Source organism: Rattus norvegicus, chromosome 8 (assembly GCF_036323735.1).
Source record: "Rattus norvegicus strain BN/NHsdMcwi chromosome 8, GRCr8, whole genome shotgun sequence".
In the NCBI taxonomy this organism is placed as follows: domain Eukaryota; kingdom Metazoa; phylum Chordata; class Mammalia; order Rodentia; family Muridae; genus Rattus; species Rattus norvegicus.
The window spans coordinates 39,103,812-39,128,608 of record NC_086026.1 but is presented as its reverse complement, the minus strand read 5'-3'; the positions used below and the strand labels follow the sequence as shown (position 1 = coordinate 39,128,608).

At 45.7% G+C, this 24,797-nt stretch overlaps 1 protein-coding gene across 4 annotated transcripts in view; it reads left to right on the top strand.

Moving 5' to 3' along the window:
• Fli1 (Fli-1 proto-oncogene, ETS transcription factor) overlaps positions 1-24,797 on the top strand; it is a 119,986-nt gene that overhangs the window by 80,903 nt on the left and 14,286 nt on the right. For all 4 annotated transcript variants that reach the window (XM_063265409.1, XM_063265407.1, XM_063265408.1 and 1 more), the window contains exon 5: positions 8,089-8,154. In XM_063265409.1, the coding sequence (XP_063121479.1) occupies positions 8,089-8,154 (66 nt within the window). The remainder of the gene's footprint in view (positions 1-8,088; positions 8,155-24,797) is intronic.

The following is a 24,797-nucleotide window of genomic DNA, read 5'->3' as shown; positions in this document are numbered from 1 at the left end:
CTCAGACAGAACTCCAGGGAGGAAAAGCTTAGGAAGAAAGAGCTACCCAATGGGAGGCTCCCTAGTACCAAACACCACCCCCCAGCTCATGTGAGTTTTGATAGCTATGGAAGGGAATACCTGTTGGCCTGCTAGTGACTCGGCCTTAACTCTCCATCAGAAATCCATGTCAGGTGCTATCCCCAAGCACTGAAAGGTCTGCAAAGATGAAATGAAGCCACAGAAAGGCAGGCGTGGGCTCGTTGGGCATGAGGGCATTCCTATAGCTAGCCGTGTCAAGGGTGGGCAGGGCAGAACAGGATGCACTGTCCTCTATGAACGGCCTAGCTTGCCAGAGGTATCCTAAGAGTTAAGTTTGAGAAGATTTGATGGTTTTAAGGCCCCTTTGAATGCTGAGACCTGGGACAACACTGTGGGGCTCCATTTTGTGGGTTCATAGGCTCTGGGCTGGTTCACCTCATAGAGGATCTCCATTGCACATTCAGTTGCTACAGTAAAATACATGGTCTCGTGTAACGGAATTCTGTAGAGAGCACGGTAACACTCTACTCACATTGGCTAGAAAATTAAAAGTTAAAAACAAATGAATTTGGCAGTTTGCACGGGTACCTCTGGGCTGACTATCTTGCCACCTCTCTAAGGCAGTTGGTCATGCTGGGAGAGGATACATTAGCTCCATTGCAATGACCTCATGTCTGAGTTGCTGCACCATGAGGTCAGTCCAAGAAATAACACTCTAAGAAGGGGCCACTTTCTACCTAGTCTTCCCTGAGTTTCAGATGCTTAGCGTTGAATAATGATCTGTATTTCTCAGCCTTTCAATGCTTGTGGAAGGAAAGAACAAAAGGATCTTTGAACTGAGTTCTGCCATGACCTACACAGGGCAGGAGAGGCAGTAGATCTAGAGTATGAGTGTGGGAAGCAGAGGCCAGGAGCATAGCACAGCCAAACCTGACTTCAAGGCTCCTCCAGCAACGTCTATGCAGGAGGTTGAGTGAACCACAAGGAAGAAGAAGTATCAGAAGCCCCAGTGAGCTCTACACAAAATATTCAATCATATTGGTTTTTCATGGTAAATGCTTTGTGAGGAACATATTCATGGACATTTAGACTTCATAAAAAGGAAGCCCATTCAGACCATGTGACCTCCAGGCCTGGATTTCTGACCAACCCATAAACAGCTCCAGTCTCCATTTCTTCCTTCTATCACCAAAGAATCTGAGCCACAAGTACTGACATAAGGCATATATCTGCTGCTCAGAGGTTCTAGGAATACTGTTAACTCGTCAGTGTTTCCCATCAGGCCTTAGCAGGCCTGCTAGTGGACAAGGGCAAATAACAAGCACACGGTGAAGGTGTGAGCTGCTATAGAGGGATTAGCAAGCAGAGTTTGGTGTTTGGAGGATATCAAGAAAAACCATGGAGTCTCCCCTCTAAGAATACATGTAAACACTGTGGAAAATGTCATACAACATGAAGTTTCCAGAAGAGGGATTGTATGAAGGAATTTCCAGCGTTGAGTAGAGGTAGAGTAAGTGTATGTTCAAAAAGCCTTTGAAAGAGCAGGATGCATTTCCACATCTAGAGAGTGGTGGTGACAGTTGGAGTTCTAAATAAGGAGTACTTTCCTGCCACCAAAATGGTTACTATGGTAAAGCATAAGTGTTATGTGTAGCTTTGCTCTACCTGCCTTTGTTCTGGAAGTGACTGGGCTACTAGCCCCACCCAGCTTCCCTTGAAACTGCAGATAAATCATACACACACACACACACACACACACACACACACACACACACACACACAGAGAGAGAGAGAGAGAGAGAGAGAGAGAGAGAGAGAGAGAGAGAGAGAGAGAGAGTTGTTCCATTTCTACTTGCCTTCTTGTCACAATTGCTGGGTGCTGCTATCTCCCACCTAGAAAACATGTCATTGTCTTTACTCTTAGCTTAATACCTCCCACCTGCCCTAAACTTCAGGGGCTAGTCCCATCTAACCCCTGCCAAACATCGCTGGCCACCAGGCTGTAGTAGTGGCCATAAGCCCCAGTTCCTCCTGAGATCTCACATGGCTGCTAGAGTCTTCTCCATCCAACGCATGGCAGAAACTCCCCCTCTCCTTTGCGTCTCCCTTTTCCTCCAGGGACCTGGAAGTCCTGCCTGTACCTTCTGTCCAGAAATTGGCCCCTGGCTTTCTTTACTGACAGATCAAGAACCAATTGGAGAATAGGACCTCAACATCAGCACTTCCCTTACACATAAGATGTGCTCATGACACAAAGTTGAGTGGAAGGCTATGTCCGTGGGCCAGAACAAAAACTACAATGTCTGTGTTAAATTAAATTTTTCTTTAAATGTAACAGAGATTGTAATAACCTTCTGAGACACCTGGATTTAAAAATAGTCTTCATGAAAATTTTTCCGATTTGTTTTTTTTTAATTATGGTTTATCCTTTGGGATTCTGGCCTCTAGGACCCTGGTTATTGGATTATTGGCTGTATAGACCCTATAGGTGGCCACATGTCAGACATTGTCAGCTCTGTGGTGGCTGAGAACTTTTTCCTGCTGACTGCCATGCATTCAAGCCTTCTGTGATATTTTTTCAGACTGAATTGCATAGGCTGCTGCATGTTTAAGAGAGAGACCAGGTCTTGGGTTGGGGCTAGAGGAACAAGTGCAAATTCTCAGCGTCATCGTATTGGGCTTTTATTGGGGAGCAGCCGGGGCCAAATGTTTCCCCTTTGGACAAGAGGTAGAGGGAAAAGAGCTGAGACCCTCAACACAGATGTAGAACCCAGAGTAGAGTAAAGGGTGGTCAGTACAGGACGACTGGGGACTACAGCCCCAGTCTTATTGGAAGTCAAAACTGGGCCAGCAAGATAGCTCAGTGGGAGAAGATACGTCCTGCTAAGCCTGACGGTCACAGTTCAATCCTTGGGACCCATATGATGGAAGGACAAAACCAGCTCCCACGAGATGGCCTCTGACTTCCACATATACTCTAAAGCACACAAGTACCTACACACACACACACACACACACACACACACAAAATGAAAAAAATTTATGGTGCATCTCTAATCTCTTGTTTCTGAGTTGCTATCTTTTTTAAAAAAAAAAAGATTCCTTGTAGGAATCAATTCTGGCATCAAATTTACTTTCACAAGAGACAGTTGACTATTCTTGTTGTCTGAGAAGAAAGCTATACTTTAAGTTTTCAATGCTTAATCATAAGTTAAAGAGGAATGGTTGGTCAATGATAAGGGAGAAATAACAATGTCCTGATTGATGAGTCTTGCCTAGAGGTACTGGCTCTTCACATCTGGGCCTTTCAGCTGTTTCAGATGGGATACCTGTGTAGCATTAGGAGGAAGACAGAGGAGACTGATTCCAGTTATTGGAGTCCAGCTGAAATGTCTGAGGGAACAAGGCTCAGGCAGATGCCCAGGTGTCACTTCCTACAGACAGAACACCCCCTTGTGGACACCAGGGACAAAACTCTATGATCCCTGTTTCATGACCAAAGCAACTGAGGCTGGCCAGCTTCAGGAGTCCATCCAAGAGTACCTGGCATGTACGAGGCACCTGTCCTCACCTCTGATACTTGGGTCACTGAAGCTTTCTGTCTGAGCTAAGATCACTGCTGCAGAGGACCTGCCAACTGCCATGCTGGATGCTTGAATGTGCCTGAATTAAGATGCTGACATGAGCAGACCACACCCCCTTTGTCTCCCTTCTCTTCTCCAGAGCTAATCTCATCTCTGGCCTCCAACTTGAGGGCCAAACCAGTGTCCCCACAAAGCTTCCCATTCACATCGGGCCATCAGATGCAGGCTTTCCAAAACTCCTCTGCAACCTCTAGGAATGAAGCCAATCAAACCAAACCCAACCTCTCACTCGCCCTCACCTCCTCTCTTCCCCCAACTCTGGTGTGATTGGCAGCTCTGCCAGGATCTTCCAGACACACCCACTGGACAGGGACACTGTTGGCAGCTGAGAATGTGGCAAGTGAGATCAGTCCCTTCTCAGGCCAAGACCAATGAGGCAGGACTGTCTGTCTCCAACTGACAGTTCAGCCACAGGGCCACTGGGGGGAGTTTGGGGTTGTCTGGGAGCCCCAAAGCTCCTGGGCTCAATGGTCTGAAGCAGAAGAAAGGGGGTTTTGTTGTTATTCCTCTTCGTTTTCAAAGGAAGTGGGTGGAATGTCCACCTGGGTCTGTCCTGGGAAACATACTAAGGACCCCTGTTTTCAGACAGTGGCAGCCCCAGAGGATGAAATACATCAAATGACAGGGACACCACAGAAAAGTTATCCATCTTCATTCCCATTTTTAATTTAAACTTAATGGAAAACACATTTAGCATTCTGTGGTATTCCCACCTGCAACCTCAGAGAGCCGGGCAAAGGTGATGGCCCAGTCATTGAGCTGAGGAAGTGTTAAACTTTCCATCTGGGTCTGGCCAGGAAAGGAGCGCAGGGTTCCAATAAGATAAAGTGCCCAGTGGCCTCAGACTCAGTAGTTAGCTGGCCTGTTGTTTAGTGCATAGAGCCTTACTTCCCTCCCCAGTGTGCATTTAGGGTTAGGGCTGTCTGTAGCACAGAGAAAATGAGCTAGGAATTGACCGGCTGGCTGGGGCTGGGTTGGAGTAGATGCTGCTGGGTTCTATGGTAATGTGAAGGGAGCTGGAGACAAAGGCTCTGGCACTGGGTTCCTTGTCTACACTGCTCCAGGTGTCCCATCTGAAAAACAAGTTAGAGACTGCAGAGCTGAAGAAAGCTTGGGGCTTCCCATCTGCAAAGCCCCACCCTACCTTCCCCTTTCTAACTCCTTTCAGATCCAGAAACAGAGCTTAGGACAGACTCAAAACAGAAAAGGACCTTGCTGGGCTGAGGATGTAACTCAGCTGGTAGAGCTCTTGCCTAGTAGGCAGGACACTCTGGATTTGACCCTGTACGCCCTAGAAATTGCTGTGTGCTATAATCTCTAGCACTTGGGAGGGGGAAGCATGAGTATCAGACGTTTATGATTATTCTGGGCTGTGCAATGACTGTTAAGCTAGCCTGGGATACCTGAGAATTTCTCTCAATAAAGAAAAAAGGAGAGGAGGAGGAAAAGAAGGAGAAAAAAAGAAAGAAAAGAGTAAAAGAAAAGAGAAAACAAAGTAATCTCATCCTCAAGATCTTATCTTGGAAGACCAGGTCACTGCTAGGTCATTTTAGAGCAAAAATGTGTCTTAAATCAACAGACACATATATGTGCACACGAATGTATCCCGTCACACACACACTCAAAATTGAGTATACAACACTTTAAATGAAGGTATAACACACAGAAAGTTATAAAAATCACAATGTACAGCTAGTGCCCATGACACCTCCCCTTGCCTTCCACCACCATTTCTGTTCCTCCTTCCCTGCCCCTCCCTCCCTCCCTCCCTTCCTTCCTCCCTCCCTCCCTCCCTCCCTCTTCCTTCCTTCTTCCCTTCTGCCTTTAATACCCTCTTACTATTTGTTTGTTTGTTTATAACTTCTGAGACAACCTCGCTATGAATCTCAGGCTGTTGGAACTTGCCTTAGTCTCTGGATTGCTGGCAAACACATTGTTACCCGTCTTGCTTGTATTGATTTAACCTAAAGGATGATTCTGCTTCTGAACTGAGGACAGGCCTTATAAAGCAGTCAGTCAGTTTGATCTTGTCTCTTGGTTCTGGCCCCTGGCTGTGTGATTGTAAGCCTTGACTTCTTTAAAGGTCGATTGATCTCAGCTGTGGGAAGAGGATAGCATATGCATGGCTTTGGGTGGCTCTTCCAAGGACTAAGTAAGAGAGATAGTGTCTAGGAGTATCGGGAGATGGCTTAGTCAAGAAAGCTCGCTAGCATGAAGACCTGAATTTGATCCCCAGAACCCATGTGAAAAATCCAGTTGTGGTAGCTTATACTTGTCTCAGTTGTCCTAGCATGGCAGAAGTGCAGTTTGCTGGCCAGCCAGTCTCACCAATCAGCTGACTCAGGTCCCAGAGAGAGACTCTGTACCAAAAAAACAAAAACAAAAACAAAAACAAAAACAGGCAGACAGGTCCTGAGCAAGGACACCTACTCCTGTGTGTATAGGAGTACACATAGTAGTGTGTGTGTGTGTGTGTGTGTGTGTGTGTGTGTGTGTGTGTGTGTGTGTGTGTGTGGTGTATAAGCACAAATATGGTTCAAGAGTGCTGCCTTATCTAGCCACTAATTATGGCTCTCGCTGTCAGGAAACTCCTCAGGACTCAGCAGCAATAGAACTGCTTAGGTCAGATCCTCAGAACATGAAGAAGAAACTCAAACCCTCCAGGGGGAGATCAGACTCCAGGAAGGACTTCCTTATAACAGGACAAGTTAGCTTAAGTTTAAAAAAAAAAAAAAAAAAAAAAACTACACAAGGAGCACCCTCAGTAGCCTGAGGACCTGGTAAAATAAAAAGCACTGAAAAGAAAACTTGTCCCTCTGGGGAGAAACAAGCCCCACGCCCATGTAGGTTGCCCCTCCCCTGTGAAACTTGAACTAAGACAGTCTTGGGGCAAAAATCTCTCCCCTAGCTTACCATGAAATATGTATTTCATGCAGGCTTTGGGGAGGTCAAGCGACCCTTTCTCTTGGCATTCTGGGAGTTTCCTGTGGCTTCACATGTGCCCAAAGAGGAACTCTGACCATGGGGGGAAATTTAATAAATGTGGTTTATCTGAGCTCCGTCTCTGTCTAACTTTGTATTAATGGCTGGAGTGGTTTGCTGCTTGGAGACCATTATTTTTCTTTATTTGCTCTAGCAGCAAGGTTCTGCCCGAGGGAGAAAATGCCTGGGACTGAGGCACAGACATTCTTGCTCTTACCCCTGAGAGGTTTGGGGTATTCTCTTGGAACGTTTGATTCCATTTCTGAGGCTCTGTCCAGTCACGGAGGATTATTTCTCATTGCAGCAGGACCCGTTCCTAGCTGAAATTCCAAGCCAGCAAGGCCAGTGCCCGCAAGCTCTGTGTAAAGGGTTTCCATTCTGTGTAACTGAAAGCAGTCATGATAAGTGCTAACCTCTGCTGAACATTTCAAACAAGCCAAGGTCTGTGCAGCGCACCGTCCGAGCTTGGTTTTATTGAAGCCACATTCTATAGAGGTTACTTTTGGCCCAGTGTAGAGGAGGTACATGTAACCACAGGAGCTATACCCAAATGAACTTGTTACTTTGAAGTCTGATAGCTTAGAATAAAGTGAATTTGTCGTGTTGCATTTGGGTGGCTGTGTCCCTTAGACAATGTAATCTACGTACTCTGCACTTTGGCATATAGCAGTCCCTAAATGGTACCCATCACCTCCTGGTTTTCATCTAGGAACTACTGGGAGCTAGAAAAGATAGGTACCTAAGCCAAAAGTCTTATGTCCCAGGAGGTGTCTTTGACTGCCCTGCTAAGACCCATGTTTTCTCTGGATGCTCAACCAAAGCGTCCGTTACTAAGAGGGGCACCACTTTACTTCCCAGCCCCTCCTTGACTGGAGGCTACACAAAGGCACGACTGACAAGCCATTCCCAGCCTGGCCTTCAGTCAGTTCCCTTGGCCACAGGCCCCAGGGAGAAGAGTTGTGCTTAGAAAGGCTTCGTAGCCTCAGACACATGTGTTAGGCTCATGGTCCTTTGTAAGAGCAGATCCCAACCCTAGTTTTGAAGGCTTTTAAAAATGTCCCCAGGAGAATCATGAGAAGAATCCTAAAAATGCCTCCAATTTACAAAACAAACTCTCGGGATCCCTCTAAACAAAAGGACAGATCTAGTTTGGGGAAAGAAAGGAACATGTGTTTTACATGCGATCCCAACAGAAAAACAGTCGTCCATTCCAAGTAGCTTCTCTGGAGCCTGATACTGAGACATTTCCATCAAAACTTCTCACAAGCCATGGCCCACTCTAGGATCAGCAGCCTCCTGCTCTGGCCCCATTTCTAAAGTTCCCCCTACTTCTTAACTCTAACGTACTGGGAATCCTGGACTTAACTCACAGGCCTTTGGAGAACACTCTAGATCTAGACGGAAGAAGCATGATGTTTCTATGTTTTTACTCTCATTTCAGGTTCACTGCTGGCCTATAATACACCCTCCCACACAGACCAGTCCTCACGACTGAATGTCAAGGAAGGTGAGTCTGTCCCCTCATGTGCCCAGGTTTCCTCCACTTTCACAGGTCCACACACCTCAGGCAGGCGGGAGGTGCCATGTGTGCACACCAATTCCTTACTGAGGAAACTATTTTTCTAGCACCCAAGATGAAAACTTTTTTTTTCTAAAAACATGTTTTTCTTTTCTCTGCCACTAGTCTCAAAACTACAAGAGAGGCTTTGAAACATCTCATAAAAACATCACAAGGATATAAATTAAAGTCACCCCCACCCAAAGAAAGGGGACTGCCCTTAGAGGGCAATGAATCGACTAACTTTCCAAGCTGACACTTGGGGGCTCTCCTGGTGAAGATAACAGAATGTGTGTCTACCTCATAAAGTTTTGTTTGGGGGATTGTCTTCTTACAAAATTAGCATTGTCAATTCATGTTTAAAGTGGTGGTCTGAGGATTTGGTCTAGAATAGGTTGGCCTGGTTAGTTTGGGTTGGTTTAGTCAAACAATTCATTTGAAATCATTTGGTTTTGATCAGCAAGAAAGAAAATTGTCTCAAAAAATGGTTTTAGTGAGCACCGCAGCAACACTTCTCAGCATCTTCATTGGCAGGGGCTAAAGCTCAAGCTTGCTGGTGGAGTGCTTGCTCAGTATGTATAAGGCCCTGGGTGTGATCCAACAGCACACACACACAACACTCGCATATACACACATACACACACACATACATACATACACACGTAAACACACATGTACATATGCAAACACGCACACATATACACACATACATACATACACACGTAAACACACAGGTACATATGCAAACACACACATACACACAAATACACACTCATATACACACACATACATACACACAGATACATATGCAAACACACACACAAACACACACTCATATACACACACACATACATACACACAGATACATATGCAAACACACACACAAACACACACTCATATACACACTCACATATACACACATACATACACATATACACTCACATACACACTCACACATACACACTCACATACACACTCATACATGCACACACATACATACACACACAAGCACACACATATACATACAAATACACACATAGACACACTCACATACACACACACTCACATACACACACATATACATACACACATACACACATACACACACATACACACATACATTCAACATACACACACTCACATACACATACATACACACACAAGCACACACAAATATACACACACATGCACACACGCACACACGCACATACACACTCACACATATACACATACATACACACATACACATACAAGCACATACATATACACACGGATACACACATAGACACACTCACATACGCACACTCACATATACACACATACACTCACACACACACATACATACACACATACATACGCAAACACATACACATACATACATGCACACACAAGCACACACATACACACACAAATACACACATACACACACTCATATACACACGCACACATACACATACACACATTTGCATACACACATATACATATACATACACACAATCACCCAACCTAGTCTTGCTTTGGCCCCTGATCTCCCCAAATCAGATGCATGACTTTGTGAGTGTGTGAGAATTGAAGCTCTGCATCCTCATTCTACAGTCTGATGATCTCCCGTCCCATCGTGTTAGGCGTGTCTGTAGCAGAGAATATTTTCATGATGAATGCACTGAGGTCCAGCCACCTGGCTTTTCCAGGTCCCGGTCCCTGTCCTCAGACTCATGACAGGTGCAGGGTTCTTCCAGGGAGGGTCAAGTATTGACGTTAAAGCAATCCACTTCTGAGGAGACGGCTGATGAAGGAGCCCCCAAAAAGAGGGAGAAAGGGGTGAGGAAGGGAGAGAAAGAAAGGAAAGAAGGAAGGATGGACATGGAGAACAGGAAGGAAAGGCAAGTTTTGAACTACTGAATTAGGATTTAGCATACAGCATGCTGGTATCATCCGAATAAACCGAAGAGACTCTGGAGAGACAGAACTAATGGGCTATGGTTTAAATACTGGTTTAGGTTGAGAAACTGGCCTGCGGACATTGAAATGCGTCGTTAACCCACTCCTTCCAGCTGAGGAGCCCAGCTCAGCCCTGGCCCTCTGCTCTACCTGCCAGGCTGAGCCCCTCCTCCGCTGGCCCTTTTGTGTTGAGAGTGCATTTGTCTCGCTGCCGCCTCATTCAGGCTGCTCCAGCTCCTACTGGGTAGCAACCCTCTTCTGAAATGAATTGACTGTAGCATCCAGGCAAACGCGCACCGGCTGCCCCCATTCAGGTGGCGATGAGCATTTATCTCCCAGCCTCGGCCCTGGCCTCTAGAGACGATTAAGCCGGTTTTTTTGCAGGTGCATCTTTTGTTTCCAGTAAAGCTCTCCACTTGAGCAACCGCCTTGCCTTCCCTGTTTTGAGGTAGTCTGGCTGAAGGAGCCAGCCTGCCACAAAATAAAAGTACATTAGCAACACAAAGCTAACAGACTCCTCCCCCTTTTCACCCTCTTCCCACCTCTCTGCCTCTCTTCTTCCCTAATAGCTATCTTTATTTTCTTTTAATATTAAATGGAAAAAGAAATAGACGACATCAATGCCACCTTGACTATGTCTCTGTTTGAATAAGAGGCAAACACAGTACTCAAATCAGAGCTGGGTGTGTGCCCACGGTGCCTTTGCTCCCTGCTCTGCAAAGGGCAGGTGCAAATGAAGAAGTTGAGGAGATGAAGTCTCCTAATGTGTATCTTCGTGGTACTTATCAACTAGAGTGCTGTTTGAGTTCAGAATGGCATGACCGTCCTTTGTAGCCTGCCTACCTCCTTGAAAACTGACTGAAGCTATCTAAGGGTTATTTGTATGTAGAGCATAAGATGGCATTTCAAAACTCAATTTCTACAGATCTTTAAATGTGTGGCGAGTCTTGGCTGAACCCAGTTGGAACCGTTGAATATTTTCTACCTTTAGTTGTCAATTTAAAAAAAATAACTTTTTTAAATGTATGTGAGCACACTGTAGCTGTCTTCAGACACACCAGAAGAGGGCATCAGACCCCATTACAGATAGTTGTGAGCCACCATGTGGTTCCTGGGAATAGAACCCAGGACCTTGGGAAGAGCAGTCAGTGCTCTTAACCACTGAGCCATCTCTCCAGCCCTTTAGTTGTCCAATTTAATGTACTTAACCAAGACAGCAGTTACTGTCAACCACTCCCATAGTAGCCTAGCTGTCAATAATAGGATTTTGGAGTGCATCGGACATGGGTACATACTTCGCTTTGGAGCCATTATGGGAATCAGCTGTTATGTTTTCCATTCTGTACAGAGAGGTGGGACAACATGAAAGTGACCCCTGAATGGTTTGTAGCCCCTCAGAGTATAGTAAGGAAAGTTCCCCTTTCACTACAGCCACTGTCATAAGAGAGATTCCCAGAGTCTGGGAAGGGTATGAGTGGAAAGGTTGCTGAGAATGAGGGGTTGGCGGGGACCGGGTGCAGTTGGAACAACTTCTAAGGCAGAGTAGGAATACTGTGATTGACAGCAGTTGATTCAATATTTCTATACAGCTCATGGGAAGAGTTTGAATATTACCAACACAATGATGATATATGTGTGCACATATTTGAGGGTGTGTGCGTGTGTGCTGGTGGATGTGCACACATATTTGTGCACATGCATGTGAAGACTATATGGTGACTTCAGGTGTTCCCCTAGGTTGCTCTCCCCTGAGCCTAAAACTCATCCATTCAGCTATGCTGACTGTCCAGTGAGCTCCGGAATTCCTCCTACCTCTACCTTCTCAGCTTTGGGATTAGAGAACCACACTGTAGCTGGCATATGGCTTTTAATGGCTGCCAAGGATCCAAATCTGGATTTTCATGCTTTGTACACCAAGCTGAAGCATCTCCCCAGCTTCAGTTATTACGTTTGTGAAGTGATGGATACGCGGGTGTCTTTGACTTCGTTGTTCCACGTTGCCTATGTGCTTAGTAACTTCACTCTGAGTTCTCAAAGTATTTACAGGCACTCTACATTTGAAATATTTTAAAATACGTATGATTTAATGGCCCTTACTGCCAAGGTTCCTCCTCAAAAACACAGTCTTTTCCCTCTAGCTATCTTTCCCTACGTGTCATTGGGTGCAGAACTTTGAATTTTCGCAACATTTTTCTCTGTCTCTGTAGTTTTTCACTACTGCCTCCAGTTATAGCTCTGTTCCCTTCCCAGAAACAAATTCACACACAGCCTCTACTGGGCCATAGCCCTTGGCCTTAACTGTACACTTTGTAAAACAATGATGTCCAAGGACAAGTCCTCTGACTCCTCTCTCTGGAGAGAGAGCAACCTGAAGCCCTGGAGCTCACTGGATAGAAGTGGGCGCAGGCTGACAGAGGCTGCAGGAAGAGAGAAGTACTTTGTGTTGATGGGAGGTAGAGAGAATGCAGAAGACAGAAGCTGGTGCCAATTTCACTGTGTTCAAATGTGCAGAGTGCCACTAAGTTATACACTTGAGAATAGTTAAAATGGTAAACATTATTAAAGAATTTTAAATGCATAAATAACAATCAATGTTGATGTTAAGACCCAAAACAGCATGGTTTAATTCTAAATCTCTACTGGGTACCTACAGGGCCTTAGGAACTTTTTTTCTTAAGTTCTACTTTGACAAGAGCTGCTTCATACTTCTGAAGGAAAGTAACCAACATATCTCAGGGCCGCTCCAGATCTTTCTGGCCTCTTCTGATCTTGCCTGCTCCTAGGTCATCCAGACAAAGGCCTGTGGATATATTGATTGTAAGCATCGGTGGGTGGAAGGACTCTCATTGTTGATGATGTCATTATTACTATTACTAACAACTAGGTATGAGTTTAGCATCTCACATTTTAGAAACGCCTGCTTTCATGCCTTCATTTGGCTCTCTAAGCAAAGGTCAGCTGTGGCTAACTCCTGTTTATGGGAAAGCCCTGAAGCCCAGCCCGAGAGGCTAAGTGGCTTTTCCACTCTAGCATTCTAGATCCCAGGTTAACCCTACTCTCTTCTACCCTGCCTTACACCCTGCAATCCAGAGTGCAACTGCAGATCCTGGGTTGTGGATCCAAGGTCCCAGCTTCTGTTCGGTTTTCTGGTCAGCTCCTACCACAGGGCCCTCTGCAATGTGCCCATTGGCCCCACAACAGGCAACAGTAAACAGCTATCTTCAGAGCACCTCACATGCCTGGGGCCTCGCTCCCTTAGCCCTCATCCTGCATCTGTCTAAATACCTCTAGCTCTCCAAAAGGCAGAGGATATTGAGCGCCTTGTTTGCTAACTTCTGGCCCTCATAGCTGCCAAGGCCTGGTGGAGCTCTGAGCTTCTAGCCCTCACCTATAGAGCCTTTGAGACTTGAGGCCAAATGTGAAAACTGAAAACCACTGCCCCAGCTGCCAAGGGTGGATGGCCTGCAGAAGCTCCATCCATCACTGGCAGTTACCTTGACTGATGGATAAAAAGTCTGTCTCCTTACTCGCCAAGGATTGAAAAGAGAGGGACTAAATCACCACAGTGTCACATCTGCTGAGTGCCCAACTGGCATTTATGGATGGCGCTCAAGAGAGCCTCTCCTCTGAAGGATTCCAAGGACAGGGGCCAAGCATGAATAGCAACCCTTCTTTTGTAGCATCTATTACTGACCAAACATTTTTACATCTATTATCCATTATCCGCCCGCCATCGCTATGAGATCACAGGTCTGCTACCTTCTTGTCCCCATTCTTCAGCGAAGGAAAATGAGGCCAGGAGCTCCCAGTGTTCCTTAGATGCTACCTGTATTTGGGGGCAGAGTACGACTCTACCCAGCATAGGTTTGCTTTGCTCCCCTTGGGGAAGCCGGGGTGCTTCCCACATTTTAATCTCGATATATTAAAAATTCACTAATAAATGTTTTCAACTTCCATCCTATAAGAGACAGTGTGATTTGGGACAAGGGTTTGCTTTTCCTATCTCGGTATATTATTTGTGTGGCTATCACAATACCTGACAGAAACAAGTCGACAGGGAAAGATAGAAACTCTGCGGTTTCAGAGAGACTTCGGTGCATCGTGGTAGAGAAAGCGTGCTAGAGGGAGGAAGTGACAGAGATGAGAACATTTGGTAGTGGGCAAGCCCATGGCGGTGAACCAAGATTCAAGGGTTAAGCTATAGCCTTCGTCACGAGCCTACCCTAGTGATCCACCTCCTCCGAGCCGTCTCTGTCTCCTGAAGGTTCCATGAAATTGTACCACCCACTGGGCAGTGAGCATCCAAAACTCAAGCCTGTGGGAGACATTTCCAATTAAGCCACAGAACTCCATTTCGTCATGTATAAAATGAGGATAATCGCTGTGCCCTAGTAAATCAGCACGATGTCTGACCCGCCAAAAATGCTTGATCAATTATATTCACAAGAGTACATTATTATGATTTATGACCAAAATTATAATAGTAATTAACATTATTGTTGGGGAAATATTCCAATAGGTTTGAGGGTTGCCAGAGGCTAAGAATGTGAAGATGTTGTGCTTTAACGGATGGTGCAGCCCTGTGCAGGATGCTCCACTATCGCTGAGAAGCCAGACTTCCTAGGGAGAGACCCGTGTAGGGAAATGTCAAGAAATGCCATAAAATCACATTCATAAATGCAAAGTCATTAGTCATGATTTCAAGGGGAAGGAAGGGACTGAAAGTTAAGAAGAGCAAAGGCTGGAAATATCTACTGGATACCTTTTATACAAAAAAAAAAAAAACAAATTTCAGAGGCCATAAAATGTGTGGGCCCAGCCAAAGAAGTGAGTCCTGAAAGTGGGATAGCCAATGCGTGCCAATCACACCCACAGATGAACAGCATCGTCTCAGAAAGCCTTCCTGCAGCCCCCTGCACACACCCTCTCCATCGGCGTTCTGAATGATACCATCTGAGAGGTTATGGTGAAATGGGGAGAGTCCTCCGGACAAGCTAGATGTGGGGTAGAAATGAGGGGGGGCAACTCTGTGTCTGGGGTGTGTATAGGCACCATCACACGGGGCCATGCGTGTTCTGGGTTGTATTTCGAAAAACATAAATCCATGTACAAGTGAGCACAGTTACAATGGGTGACATGTGAGGGAGGGAGCCTACCCATAGGCCTTCAGCCATGGAGACAATGTGCTTAGGCGCTTCATGGTGAGATCAGAAGCTCAGATACGGTGCCAGAAGCAGGAGCCAGGAGTCTGCCTCAGAACACTAAGGCTGAGGGTACTGGGGTGGAGTCAAAATGAGATTGGCCGTGGCTTTTAATTGTTCGGCAGAGAAATGAGCCCCGGGGAGGGCTTCATCGGCCTTTGCTCTTTTACATAGCTTGGAATTTTTCTGTCACAGTAAAGACATGGATACATTTTATATGAACGGGAGAGCAGCTTATGGAGTAGAAAGTCTTCGCTCCTCATCCATGTAGAGCGCCTGAGTGTGATGTGCTTTTGGGAGGCCCAACATTCACATTGTGAGTTTATGGTGGGGGGAAGGTTAGGTGAGTATAGAAACCAGAATAGAAATGAGCTCTGTGTGTGTCTGTCTGACTGCGTCTGTCTGTCTTTCTGTGTATGTCTGCCTATGTGTCTGTTTGTTTCCTTCTGTGTGTGTGCTGTTGTGTGGATGAGAGTGTGCAGTTGTGTGTTTCTCAGCAATTTCTGTGGCCCAGAGGCAAGATTTGTGATTATGGATTAAGCAGTGGCTTTCTCTCTCTCCAGTTTGTTTTTGTTTCTAAAGTTTTTGTTTTTAATTCCAGAGTTAATGTGTTATCTATTTCCTATCTGACCCTCTTTCAAGGATGTGTTAGATTTTTAAAATTTTTGTTTTTATGTACTTATATTTGGAAAAGAGACAGGGGGAAGAGAGAGAGAGAGAGAGAGAGAGAGAGAGAGAGAGAGAGAGAGAGAGAGAGAGAGATTGAGAGACTAGAAACAAAGAATCGTTGTCTCTAAGCCCTGGCAGGCAGGAAACCCCAATCTCAGGGGAGTTCAGCCAGCCAGCCCGGCCCTGGAGTCAGACTCCAACTTTCTGAATTCAATTTGACAGCTTGTCTGGGACACTTTCTAAGTAACCATTATCCTTCCTTTCTCTAAGTAAAAGAACTGTTATTCCCTGCCACGGGTGTGCTACATGCTCTGTTATTGCACACGTGTGGCCATACAATGACAAGCGAGCACACAGTCTCTCAAAATTACTGGAAACAGTTTGCATGTTCACTAAGACAAGTGTAAATTTGTTCCAGGCTAATGAGCAAAAGATTTGAAGTCTTATTCCCCGACCTGGTGAGAAGTAGGTGCATTCTGGGGGATTGGGGGAGAGGAGACGGGGAGGAGGTCTTTTGTCCTGAGTTCTGTATGTACACACTATTCTTATTAGAATTTCTTTGAAAACACACACACATGCACACACTCATACACACACTCACATACATATACATACACACACTCACATACATACACACACGCACACACATGCACACACTCATACACACACTCACATACATATACATACACACACTCACATACATACACACACTCACACATACACACACTCATACATACACACACTCGCTCACACATACATACCCACACACACACACACTTACACACATACACACACACTCATGCATACTCACACACACTCACTCACACACACACACATACACACACACACACACGCACACACGCACACACACTTGCTTCATTGACCACTGTCCTCAGCATAAGCACGAGCTCACTATCCCTCTCGAATCCAGACTCACATCAACCTTGAGCTGTAGGTTGCAAGGAACAGAGTGGCATTGTGAGAGGTGACTCCTCAGGGTTCAAAGGAACTTTGCAGGCCCCTGGAAAAAAGACCATGCTGGGTCCTGTGGATGTTTGACATTGCCTTGTGAGGGACTATGCAGCAACCACCCCCTCTTCCTGTGTGTTCATACTTGAAATCTGATGCAACGTGTAGAGTCCATGTAGGTTTCTATCCCAGCATCTTCTGGACAACTGTGCATGGCAGAGCTGTCACGGCTCTGCCACTAGGACACATTTGCTCACTTGGGTCTGCTCTCCGTCTGAATGGAACTCTATGTAGTTTGTCAAGGTTTGGACTGCCTCCCCATACTTACCTTGCCCATACCCAGGGACCCACCACCCCTTCAGAGATCTCTGTCCCATGGCTTCACCTGGTTCTAGTCCCCTCTGCCCCTTTTACGTGGTGGTTTATTTGTACCCACTGTTTCTCCAATTTAGTATCGTTTAGTATTGATCAGATTCCAGAGGACATTTTTCTCTCTCAAATGACTAAAGCACACTGGAGATAGAAACCGTTGGACGGGCAGATGAAAAGTAGCCCTTAACCCGCTCCCCAAAGGTCATTGTAAGCCAGCCCTCCAAGACATTTCTAGTGGGAAACTGACTTTTTCCTCTGGTGGGATTTGCAGGGTATACGCTCTCATCTCCTCTCCTTTCACCCTCAGTTCCACTGGATGTGATCCACCCTGAAGCTATAAAGGGTCTCATCCCAAAATAACAAAGAAAGATGTCTCGACGTGTAGATGTCTATGCTTAGGGACTGGTAGTCTTCTATCCTTTTGGCCCAAGTGCTACATGCTATTTTATCAACCAAACTCCCCTTCAACCATGGCCTCTCAGTCTGTGGCCATGCAGAGGGGAACCAGGAAAAAGCGATCTTCCAGGGGGAAAAAAGGTGGTTGTTGCTGTTGTTGTTGTTGTTGTTGTTGTTGTTGTTGTTCTCCTCCTCTTCCTCCTCCTCTCCCTCCTCCTCTCCCTCCTCCTCTCCCTCCTCCTCTCCTTCCTCCTCTCCCTCCTCCTCTCCCTCCTCCTCTCCCTCCTCCTCTCCCTCCTCCTCTCCCTCCTCCTCTCCCTCCTCCTCTTCCTCCTCCTCTCCCTCCTCCTCTTCCTCCTCCTCTCCCTCCTCCTCTCCCTCCTCCTCTCCCTCCTCCTCTTCCTCCTCCTCTCCCTCCTCCTCTTCCTCCTCCTCTTCCTCCTCCTCTCCCTCCTCCTCTTCCTCCTCCTCTTCCTCCTCCTCTTCCTCCTCCTCTCCCTCCTCCTCTTCCTCCTCCTCTCCCTCCTCCTCTCCCTCCTCCTCTTCCTCCTCCTCTTCCTCCTCCTCTCCCTCCTCCTCTCCCTCCTCCTTTCCTTCCTCCTCTCCCTCCTCCTTTCCTTCCTCCTCTCCCTCCTCCTCTCCCTCCTCCTTTCCTTCCTCCTCTCCCTCCTCCTCTCCCTCCTCTTCCTCCTCCTCTCCCTCCTCCTCTCGCTCCTCCTCTTCCTCCTCCTCTTCCTCCTCCTCTCCCTCCTCCTCTCCCTCCTCCTCTCCCTCCTCCTCTCCCTCCTCCTCTCCCTCCTCCTCTCCCTCCTCCTCTTCCTCCTCCTCTTCCTCCTCCTCTCCCTCCTCCTCTCCCTCCTCCTCTCCCTCCTCCTCTCCCTCCTCCTCTTCCTTCTTCTTCTTCCTCCTCTTCCTCTTCCTCTTCTTCTTCTTCTTCTTCATTTCAACTTTCCTGTTTCTATCTTTTTTCCTGTATAACATATTTATTAAATACCTAGACATGCAAGAATTTTTCTGTGCCACAAAACCTTATTAGTTTAGTACTATTGTTATTCCCATTGTATAATGAGAAGCCCAAATCACCACACTGGTTTGAAGCAGGGCAGAATCTGTTCTCACAGTCTTCTTCCCAGCCAGTGTAGAAGACAGACTCTGAAATCTCCTTTTGTATTTCTGTCCAACTATGTCTTAATTACTACTGATGCTGAGGGGGAAAAAATGCCTTGACAAAAGCAACATGGGGAAGAAAGATTTTTCTCTAAGCTCACATTTTAAGATTCCTTATGGTAGGAAGTCCTGGAGGTAGGAGTTTAAGGCAATTGGTCATGTTGCATCCCCAGTTAGGAAACAGAGAATAGTGGCTGCTCTGTTCCACTGGCTTTCTCTTTTTAATCCAGTACAGGATCCAAGCCTAGGGAATGGTGCTGCCCACTTCCATCTCAAGTACCCTAATCAAGGTAGTTCTTCACCGGCATGGCCAGAAGTTTGTCTCCATCATCTTGTCAAGTGGCATTATTAACCACCACAGCATGCCAAAAGACCCATTTCTTTCAGGAAGCTGGTGTTGTCTAATTGTTAAAAAAAACATAACTGCATTGATTCCTATAATGGTCCAAAAATTCTCAATTTTACCTGTATTTCCAGAGGCATATTAGTTTGTTTCACCAATTTTTCTGTAGATATTGTTTATAGTTTACACAATGATACATGCCTTTGGAGCTTAATTGAACACTCAAGAGAAATGAAAAACAATGGGCTTCAGTAAAAGACATATTATACTGAGGAAAACCATTACCAAGTTTTGCAATCAACTTAATCTGAAAAACAAGAGAGAGAGTCCGACACCGGTGTGAGAAATCAGGTTGTCATGATGAGATGAGCATCAACATGGCCTTCCAGGATGCTACCTCACCTAAGCTCCCTCCATAAAGGAGTTTGCCCGGTTTGGAGCACTGACTGGCGGGTCCTTAGAATTGACAGCTTCCATTGCTTCTACAGTATGGGTCCACCTTCACCTTAAGAGCCCACACTTTGTTCCCACACTTAATGACAACCTTAGCTTCTTGGTTTACACCAGCATCCTTTCTGTCACCACAGAGCTTGCCTCAGGTCTCTGGGCCAGGAGACACCACTCCCCTCAGACCATTCCTGGGTACTCGGAGGTTCTCATTTAGATGGACATGCTTTCCTGTGCCTGTCTTTGCTTTTATGCATATCAGAGCTGCTGTTCTTCGAGGCTTCCAGGAGAAATGAAGGCAGCAGTAGGTACCCATGTATGTGTCCTGCGATGCCAATGATGCTAATGGAGAAGGCATGTGCCCTGGTGCATTTTCATAAAGGAACAGGATTCCTGAAAGCATGTGAAGGTAGAGGGCCAAAGGTACAAGGCTGTGTACTTGTGGGTAACGACATCCTGGGGAGCTTCCCGACCTGACTCATCTTCCTCCTACTCCTTCCACACCAGTAGGCAGGGGCCCCTGACTGTGGTGTTCTGTGGCTGAAGCTCTGACCATATCACAAATTTCTTGGTGGCAATTCACGCTTGCTAAGTAGGCTTGGCCTTCCTTATTCATCTCTAGCCTTGCTGCTCCTATATCAGTCCTGCCACCTCCACCAAGCTGCTCTTTGCCTTACAGATTTGTCTCGCTTCACACAATGAAGCTAAAACTCAGAATGAGATTCACCTTGGTCCTTAAACGCCCTCGCTGTGTACTCTGATTTGTGACGGAAACTGAAAGTGGTCCTGTTGGCTGCTTGAAGGAGATGGGTTTCAAGTTAACGAGACAAAAAAGGGGGTTGTCTACAAGTGCTGTTGATTCCCGCTGGTGGCTACCTCAACACAGAGTAGTCCAGAGACATGTGTTTTGCCCAAAGTACTGATTTAGATACTCTGGACAGGAGGTTTTTTTTTTTTCTTTCAGGGCAGTAACTGGCCTTTCCCATCTAGGGCTTCCACATCAGCATTTTCAACCAACCATTGATGGAGAAAAGTGTATCCTATTGGACAAGTGAACTCCCTGTCATTTTCTAAATAACACAGGATAGCAACCATTTACATTTTATTAGGTATTTCAAGTGATCTTAGATGCTCCTCCAGCAGTGCAATGAGTTAGTGCGCCTTACTTAACACAGCAGTATGTATGCATGGAAGCAAGGTGTGACACAGCGTAAGTGATCCAGCAATGCCTGGTTCTTTTTGGGAGGAGGAGCATGATTTCTATTTAGCACTGCACCATTAGAATTTGAGCATTGTGGGTCATGGTGCATGATAGAGGCTCTGAAACCATTTACCCTCCCATGCAAAGGAAAGGCTATGCTTATGAAAAAGCTTATTTTCCCCTGAGCTTTTATCTATCTAATATCTGTCTGTCTATCTGTCTGTCTGTCTGTCCGTCTGTCTATGTACCTATCTACCTACCAACCTATCATCCTCATAAAGAAAGGTATAGATCTGTCTTTTTCTCTATTTGAAGGAGAGAGATAGAAACACATGGAAGCTCTATTTGAAGAGGAAGCAAATAGAAACACAGACATAGAAACTTTTCTTGGAGAACTTGGCAGAAATGCATCTTCTAGTTAAAAGGATGTGCAGTAAGCAGCACCATTAATTATTTTAATATGTAAATCTTTTATAGATACAACAACCTCCTCTCTCTGGAGAAGCCTCTATTTAAGGTCACAAAGAACTCATTTCTCCCAAAGGATCCTCATGGAAGAGAAGTTTCTTTTTTTAAGGAACAAAAATCTGAGGTTGGAATAGGGGTATGAGGGCTCTCCCCTCTTTCAGGAATCAGCAGGTCTTGCAAGTGAAGGCTGAGAAGTTTCTTCTGTCTTTTTGGTACAGTCGGAATTCATGTCAGGCAGAAGCCAAGGAGAGAATAATAACATTACGTAGGATAATTACTTATATGTCAAATCCCAAATCAATCATACCTGCTCAGCATGTGTTTACCTCACCCCTACAAACTGTCTCTTCCCTAAGCCCTGCACCCAGGAGCTATTTCTGGACCTAATTGCAGATTACCTTGTCATCTTTAATTGTGAGTTTTGTCCAGTATCCTTTTCTCCCACCCTGAAGATTTTCAGTAAATAACCTTGACAGTTGATGGATTCCCTGGGGGGGGGGGGAAATATGGAGTTAAATATTTACTCCGCCTTGCTCCACTGAAGAAAGATCCAGAAGAAATTAGCTTAGTTAGCACAAGAAAAAAATTAGTTTCTTATCTCTTATGAATAAAACCTGGAAAAGAGGAATTTTAGGAAACAGCTCATTGGATAAAAATGCTGCACAAAGGTGAGGTTCAATTCAGGTCTGAAGTACCCATACAGTAACGAATTTAGAGAACTGGGCATAATTCCAGCCTGGGAATAGAGACAGCTTGAACCTAGGGGCTCGGTGGCTAGCCAGTCGCTGGCCAAAACAGTGGGTTTCAGGTTCCGTGAATACTAATAATAATGTAGAGAGCAATAGGAGGAAGATACTGAGATCCCACCTCTGGATTCCACATGTACATACCAAGATGAGTGCACAAACACACACACACACACACACACACACACACACACTCATGCACACTTCAATCCTGACTGGAAAAGATTAAGTACAATTCTGTAGGAGACTTCGGAGTGTGTGAAATGTTTGTACATACAAGATCTTATCTATTCTCCAAAGACCCTTGTGAGGATTAAATATACTGTTTGCTCTTACACAGTCTGAAATTTACAAATAGTCAATTGTTCCCCTTTACCTAAATGGAGATCAGAGAGGGGAAGTCGCTCACCAAGGTTCACACAGCACGTAACTAATGAGTTGGGAAGCAGGAGGCAGAGTTGGAATGACGGAGATCCTGAATCCTTTCCTTGGCAATGAATGGCTTTACTGTTTGGAAACAATGAGATTGTTTCCCCCAAATATCTTTAGAGCTTTAAATGACAACCCGAAACAGTCCGGTACTTGGTAAGATTCAGTTATTCCAAAGAGATAAGAGCTGCTCAGGATATAACTTTGAAAAATCTTTGAGCCTGAGAGCTTTGGTTTGCACAGTTACTCACCCATACTGCACCATAGCCTACGATCAGGTTAAAGAAAGTCGGTTTTGATAGTCTGAGTCATAGTTCCAATTTCTAATAAAATTCTTACGTGGCCGCAGATGCTGTCTTCCAGCTTTGAACCTTGAGTCTCGTGCTCATTTGCATGTCTGGTTTAGATCATGTCTGGGATCCCTTGAAGGCTGACACAGAGCCTGCCATCCACTCTGTGATGGAGTGGGAATGGATTCTGGTACGAAAACCAGGGCCATTGTTCTCGGATACTTGTCTATAAGATTCCGTTACCCGCTTACCTGCCAACTGGATCTAAACAGTGTAGACTCCTTTAGTTTGACCTCACCTGTCCACTTCTCCTGTGATGACTCCAAAGACATGTCCTTCCGTGGAACCCACTTTAGCTTTTTAGCTCTCTGTCAAAGGGCCAGTCTCAGAAACTGTTGGTATTTGATGTTTCTTCATTAGAATAGTCGTCTTAAGTCACGGATGGGAAAATCAGCCCGACTGTGACTAAACAGAAATCAGCAAACAGTCAAGGAGATGTTGTAGCGCTTTTAAATGTCACTATCCTCCAACATCAACCCACTCCCACCAAATGTGAGCTAACAAAATGGAACTGGTTGTCCCGAAAGACATCACTATCAGGATAGGACAATCCAAGTACTTTTCAGAGGGGAATTGTGAAGAGCTCACAAGAGCTCCATTTTAATCTTATTGGACAGTTCAAATCATCACTCAAACTCTACATTTTTGGTGAGGCCCTCCTACCCAGCCCTGCCTGCTCCCTCTCCAGGCTTGCTATGCTCCATCACATTCAGCAGCCCCTTCTAAGCTACTGCATAGTTTACTATTTGTTTTGAATTAAGCTCCACAGAAGAAGGGTGTTTGCATTGACAGAGATGTATTCTAGGCACATACCTGGGTCTGGCAACAGGGCAGGCATTCAGTAAAACTTCGTTGAATCAATAAATGTGTGGTAGGATATGTCCACTAAGCCCAATAAGCTGGTACTGGGCTGGCCCAAGAACCAGTTTGGGGAAGGGTCAGATATGACTAAGGCCCGGTGCCTCTGCTACAGAGAGACTCATCTAGCTAGGGAGGTACCATGCTTGACACTGGATGGTTGAGCAGACAAGGACAGTAAACACGAAACAAGTGGTGACTCATGATCCGAAGGACTTGGAAGGAAGTATGCAAAGGTTGAAGTGTGAGGCAGATGCAGGATCCAATTGCCCATGGCAAAGGAAGACATCATGTAGGCAGCGTGGACCAGAGGGCAATCATAAACAACTCATTGCCTAAATGAGCGGTTGTTTTCCATTTTTCTCTTAGATAGAATCCTCTTAAACCTGACATCCATCTGACCAAAGAAGTATGTGACTGAGTCGTGCCTACTATAGCCCCGTGTGGAGGGGAATTTCGGCAAATACCCAATTCAGCTAGTCAATCTGAATTCCTCTTCCACATACGACTCAAAGCCCCACTCTGAGGCCTTATCAAAATAAATAGTCTATTTAGACATCTGTGCCATTTGGACAGAGAGAGCCCACAAGGCAGACGGAGTGAAAGAAGAACCCAGGCTGGGCAGGATGCCTTGCAGGAAGGTGGCAAGACTGTGCCCAGAATCCGTGCCTCTTACTTTGTCAGACTTTTTGTATTTTGAAGCTGCCCACTTCTTTCCAGCATTTTCCTCATGAATCTTCTTTTTTTTCCCCCTGCACGGAGAACGTCTTAAACACTACCTCCATTGTGCTCCGTGCAGTTGGGGCTGGTCCTAAGGCTGAGGTGCTGTTTGAATTCCAGGACAAGATCCTTGAGAAAAGGAAACTTGAGCCAGGATGTTTTCTCTTGCTTCTTGGAGTTCCAAGCTAGAGCAAAGGATTCCCTTTTCAACTTCCTCTTCCCGCAGTCTTGAGGGATGCCAGGATCCTCTGTAGCTCTGTGGAACAAAAATACCACTGGAGAGGAGGCTGGATGAGCTTCAGTGAATGGACCAAA